The sequence below is a fragment of the Danio rerio genome, chromosome 21 (assembly GCF_049306965.1).
Source record: "Danio rerio strain Tuebingen ecotype United States chromosome 21, GRCz12tu, whole genome shotgun sequence".
NCBI lineage: Eukaryota > Metazoa > Chordata > Actinopteri > Cypriniformes > Danionidae > Danio > Danio rerio.
In genome coordinates this window covers 19,358,088-19,364,158 of record NC_133196.1, presented here as the reverse complement: position 1 = coordinate 19,364,158, position 6,071 = coordinate 19,358,088, and the positions used below count along the sequence as shown (strand labels likewise).

At 33.3% G+C, this 6,071-nt stretch overlaps 1 protein-coding gene across 2 annotated transcripts; it reads left to right on the top strand.

Moving 5' to 3' along the window:
• The first annotated feature begins 271 nt into the window (after positions 1 to 271).
• stx2a (syntaxin 2a) lies at positions 272 to 5,553 on the top strand. 2 transcript variants are annotated; one of them, XM_005161168.6, is made up of 9 exons: positions 272 to 519; positions 778 to 840; positions 1,540 to 1,639; positions 1,882 to 1,956; positions 2,715 to 2,794; positions 2,891 to 2,999; positions 3,558 to 3,631; positions 3,722 to 3,859; positions 4,467 to 5,550. In XM_005161168.6, exons 1-9 carry the CDS (start codon positions 490 to 492, stop codon positions 4,650 to 4,652), a joined length of 855 nt encoding a protein of 284 aa, XP_005161225.2. In that variant the 5' UTR covers positions 272 to 489; the 3' UTR covers positions 4,653 to 5,550.
• The last annotated feature ends 518 nt before the right edge of the window (positions 5,554 to 6,071 follow it).

The window sequence follows — 6,071 nt, the reverse complement described above, 5'->3', positions numbered from 1 at the left end:
GCAGCTGCACCCGTCGGACTGGCGAGACATTACTGCGCATGCGCGTAGTTGGAGCCCCTCACCTGCTCCTCCCCTCCCGTTCCTCCTCGCTGCACAATAAATATAAAGCCATGTTTTGTGTTGGAAGAAGTAACTTCTTCTCACATTGTTTCAATTTAGGTGACCTTGAAGTTTTGTGAAAATAAATTTGCAAGCACGTACAATAAAATTTGAATAACGATGTTTGTTATTATGGTGTCAAAATTTACGGAAGTAAGAAGGCGCGGCTTTTGTGTCCTTGATAGTGTTGGAAAGTCCGATTCATTTAACAGCGAGTCGGTTCTTTAGAATAGTTCCCAACTATACCTATCAACGTATTCAAACGAGCTGTTCATACCGATATTGATTCATCAAGAAGATTCAACTCAAAGGGCGGTTTATTCAGGTTATTGTTTAACCGAGTCATTCAGTAATATTGTGGTGTAGCGGAGAAACTTATTTGGAGCTAAAATGAAGGATCGTCTGGGCGAATTATCAGCCGTAAGACAACATTGTCTTCTTAATTTATGTAATTTAGACGTAAAACTATTGATAATAAGTTCGATTTTTTTACAGATAAGATAACGTTACTTGCTCTCACTGTACAGAATATTTGCATTAATGCTTTTTGGATTAGCCAGCATGTGGTTACTGATAAAACAATGCTTTCTGTTTCATTAAAGCCGTTTATAAATGTCTCAGTGACTGCTTTTTTTTTAACAGTAATTGTTTTGACTAACCTTGGCTTTCCCCGTTCAGCACTACAATGACATCACCATCGATGTTGAGTCTGACGCTTTCCTGGAGAAGTTCCTGCCCAAGGTTTGTGTACTTACACCGTGTTGTTTGAACATCTACTTTATTGCGTAAAACGGTCTCTAATCCACATTGCTCTTACAAAAGAGAAGTATACAGTTACTTTATGTGTAGGCTACTTGAAAGTTCAAGTATAATTTAAGTATACTGTACAGTTTTCAGCACTAGTAATTTACCATTTTAATACTACTTGCTTGGCTCAAAGTTAGCCCAGTGTTTAGCTCATAAAAATATAATGTCAGTCATACTTTAGATGTAGTTGTCAGTTTCATTATTAACTTGTTGCACATTTTAGTTTAATATACTTAGACTATTCTTTTTCAACTATTAGCGTTGTAGTTTTTATTTTGCAAACAAACTTTAAAATTAAAAGTATAAAAGTCACATAACTTTTAATAGTTATTTATCTTTACTATGTTAAGGTATTGATTTTAGAAGTATAGTTTATGTAGCAGTGTATAAAACCATGTGGAAACAATATTTAGGCTACTCAATCTCATGCAAAATACGTATACATATAACTTCATTAAAAGATTGAGTAAGACCAGCCAGACTTCTGTCAGTGTTATTTTAAGTGTAGTCTATGTAAGTCAGTTTTTAGACAAGTTTTTTTTTTTTTAAAGTTTTAAAAACTATACTTTCTGTTAAGGTATAACTGAAAAGCAAATAATTTCTATCGTCATGCATGTTACTGTATATGTACAGGTTGATGAAGCTCAAAAACTTATAGAAAGACTTTCTTTCCTTGTGGAAGAAGTGAAGCTGAGACATCGTACCATTTTGACAGAAATCAACCCACAGGCTTGTGAGTATGTTGCACATTTTGTTTTAGCAGTCTTGTCTGCATTAAGCACCAGTGTTACAAATATTTAACAAAAATATAAATTAATTTGAAGAAATTCTAATCCATTAAGCATGAAAGTCATGGAAATAGACTGTTTAAAAGGTGTGAGAAACCTGAATGCATTCAATAATAATAAACAAAGTTGTTTTGTGCAGTCACTTCTCTTTTTCTTTGTTACTCTCTACCATGTTTTTGTCTCACAGATGTGAGAGATGAACTTGAGCTGTTTGGCAATGACATCAAGCAGATAGCAGATGCAATCCAAGTTAAACTAAAAGGTGAGTTAAAATGTATTTATTTATTGTTAGTTTACACTGAATATATACAGGTTCACTCCTAATAGGAGAAGAATCATCATAATTTTTTCAACAGATAGTTTTCTTAGTCTTTTACATTTTTCACTAAAGCCAGTTTTAAACAATGTGGAGGCCAAATTGTTTTAGTGCAATGTATAAACAAACAGGACACAACAAAATTCTAGGTCTAAATCTAATAATAATTTGAATGACAAAATCAAATATTTTGAAATGTAGTCACTCTTACCATTTTCTTTTCTGCATCCTAGCTCACAACCAGTTCTCCTACTGTCAAATGGGCATTTATCTATGCTGTAATATATTAATTCTGCATCTGCATTTACAGTATATTCAAGATTATATTATGTACAGACTTTTCTTTATTAATTTATTGACTTTGCACTGGAAAACGTGGAAAGGATGCACTGTAGTAGTCCAGGGCAGAGTTATAGCCAAGTCCAGCTCTGCAATTGACGAATTTAAAGGAGGATTTGACTTGCAAATAGAGAAGCTTGTCTGTGCCAGTTTGTGGTGGAATTTCATTCCATCTTTTTTATTTTTAACCCAGGAAATGTGTCTCTAGTAAACTTTCAGCTTTATTCTCTTCAAAAAACATTCTTCTATACCTGGCTTTATATCTGCCTGGAAAAAATAACCTCAACTCATTATTTTTGTCACAACATTTGTCATTAAATCTTTCGTGTTACATTTAAAAGCTTATTGGTTGATTGTTTATATAGATTTGGAAGAACATTTTTCTAAATATGGGAATGCAAACACAAACAGCAGCTCAGTGTACTGCCGCATACACACTACTCAGGTAAAAATCACCCTCTGCTGTATATATTTAATGCTGTTCTTTAGATGCTTGTTATATTCAATGTTTCTTTCTTTGTCTCTCTGTGTTGTTCTATAGCACACAGTACTTTCACTGAGGTTTGCAGAAATAATGGGTTTGTACAACCAAGAGCTGTTATATTTTCGTGCAAAGAGTAAAGAGCGGATACAAAGGCAGCTGGAGATCAGTGAGTGAGCTAATACGTTTATTAACACATCATCGTAAAATGTCTTTGACCACCACTGCCTATTGTTATTAGTATTTTTTTTTCTGTAATTGAACATTGTACTGTAGAATTGCTGTCATTTTGATTATGGGTTAATGGGAAAGGAACATTTGCAGTTAATTTATTCACCCTCAGGCAGTAGGAGCGGTAGGTGACTATTTTTAATAGATTATTGAAGAACATTTCCTGCTAAACCTTGGTATTCTTGGTGAATTCATAAAACACACACACACACACGCGCTAAACAAAATGAATTCTTATAGCTCCTGAGGATACACTTAGGTCTAAAGTGAAAGAAAATGAACGTTATTACCTATCATTACCTTTTATTAGCAGCCTCTGCAAACAGTTCTAAGTGCATTCACTACTGCAGTAAATTAACAGCTAACTTATATATCTGAGTGAACTAAACTTAAAGTTAACAAAAGCAAATAAAATCATGATTTATATGTACCATATAGTCTCATAATGTAGAATCAAACATGAATTGAAGATCAAGGATATTTCTTTCTATTTAAGGTGGCAATGTAATGACAGAAGAGGAGACAGAGGATTTACTACAAAATAAAAGTCCAGCTGTTTTTACCTCAAATGTAAGTTTCAGTGTTTTCAGAAAACTTAAATTTTTCCCACATAAAGTCCAGTAAGTTTGCTGAAATGTTAAGATATGTTCTTGTGTGTAGATCAGCTCTGGCTCCAGCATCACAGGGCAAGCGTTGAATGAAATTGAGTCACGACACAAGGACATTCGCTGTCTGGAGGCCAGCATTCAAGAGCTGCATAACATGTTTACGGATATCGCCATGCTAGTTAACAGTCAGGTACGACACGCTCGCTGCAGAGTTCAGTGAATAGACAGGAAAAATAGCTTTAATATACAGTTTGTAAGACTATTTTGGTCTATTATCTAATATAAATAAACTAAAAAAAGGGATTAGTTAAAAAAATCAGTAAACCCACTGCCTTAAAATTATTTAGTAAAAGAACTACAGTATGTGCATAATTAAAAAAATTACTTAATGGGTTTACTGACTTTTTAAAAGTACAGTCAATTTGTCACTTTTAAGACAACAGGTTTACTTGTGTTTTTAGAGGAGTTAAAAGAAGTTTTTACCTTTTTATTGTGTGATTAAGTGCTTCAAGTATATTATATTCTTTTTTAATTTGGTTAGACAAATGTTGTTTTAGTAATTTAGTGTCTTTTTAATTTTTATACAATTTTGAGATGCATACTCTAAAGTTTATTGATATTGTGACATAATTGTTCATGAAAGTGCAATGGAAAGATTATACATACTTTAAAGCTATTGTAAAAAGTATTTTTTTTTAAAAAGTTTATTATTATCAAGACATAAAAAGCTGACATGATAGTGCAATGGGACTTTTGAAATAGCCATCATTAAAAGGTGTTTCCTCTTTTTATTATAGGGGGAAATGGCAAACAACATAGCAAAGACTGTAATGAAAACTGGGAACTATGTAGATCAAGGGAAAGAGAACATCAAACAAGCTACTGAATATAAGAAATCATGGCGGATTAGACTACCTCCCTTGCCTTCATTCAAGCGCAAAGCAAAACCAGTAACCAATGAAGGGCTCTTGAATGAATCTTGAATTTTCAACATTCTACTTTAAGGTGTTGTCTCGGTTTGTGAAAATGATGGATTTGTTAATTTGCCGGTTCATGCTGATCTGTCTATTGGGTTTTCTCTATCCATTTACGAACATACAGTACACTTCTCATTTGCTTCTGCTACTATGTTTAACAATTAAGCTTGCTCTCAGATTTTCTGCAGCATTTTCTGATGTAACATGATGACAAATCAGGTTGTGAGTATCAGTGAATGTTTATATGCACTAATTTTCATTATTTAAAATGAAGCCAGCAAGCATTTTTTGTTTAATCAGATATGTCTAACAGCTAGGCCCACATGGAATCTGCGCGCATAGCGTTTCGCAGATTTCTGCAGATTTTTAGCCCATCATTAATTCTGTTTATTTACTTGAGTAAATGTGTAAATCTGAATTTATTCAGTTTTTATTCAGTAATTTATTACTTTTTATTTCATATATTAAGGTTTTAGTTATGATACTCCGCTGGATACTCCCAAAATAATTCCGCAGAAATCCGCAGATTTTTACCAAAATTCTCAGCAGAAATAGCAAAAACGTCCGCAGATTCCATCTGGCACTGCTAACAGCTAAAGCCCAATTCACATTGTGTGATGATTTTTATTTTTTAAATAATCGAAAACGATTGTAGCTTGTCAGACTGGACAAACATAGTCACACTGTAAGATCTCCGTTGACATAATGTCAGACTGAACAACAATAAAGATGCTCCAACACTGGCATGCAAGAAAACTCATGTGTCATGGATGGACAAAGTCAAAATCCACATTTGTTTGTACAAATTGTTAATACCTCACAGCAAATGTAAATAATCTGTAGGGTTACTTTTGTGCACAACATGCTTTAATAATAAAGCCAGAAAAAAAGCTTTGATATTTCATCAGATTCTCCTATTGGTTCTTGGTTTGACGTTTGTCGTAGCTGAAGTTGCACTGCAGAAAATTGCCTCAAATCAGAGGAAAAAAATTATTACAACAGTCATTAAGTCAAATCATTTATCAAAGACCGCATAATTTACCCAGATTTCTTTTAGGACTTCCCAAATTTGTTCCATACTACCAAATCATGGCTGAAATAGCAGTGTGAGCAGGGCTCAACATTAAGGCTAAATTTAAGGTGTTTAACAATAGTACAAAATAGACTAATATTAATGACTGCACATTTGAACTGTCTATTTGATGACTGGTCTATTTTCGGACTGTTATTTGATGTCTTTTAGAGAATATTTTTAAATATTAAAAATTGAAAAACTGACCTAGTGAACTGCACTCAAAGAAACAAATGCATCCAGGACATAATACTTAGAATGATAAGTAGCTGGTGCAGGAGTTAACTTAAAAAATAGCTTAAATACATGATGAAACTCCTGTGAAATGAATTTGTAAAAATAATCGAATATAA

Excerpts from the sequence above, each read along its gene's own strand:
- stx2a (XM_005161168.6), top strand. The coding sequence starts at position 490 with ATGAAGGATCGTCTGGGCGAATTATCAGCC. Across the intron at positions 841-1,539 it reads TGGAGAAGTTCCTGCCCAAG|GTTGATGAAGCTCAAAAACT; the intron begins GTTTGTGTACTT and ends GTATATGTACAG. Across the intron at positions 3,860-4,466 it reads CCATGCTAGTTAACAGTCAG|GGGGAAATGGCAAACAACAT; the intron begins GTACGACACGCT and ends TTTTTATTATAG.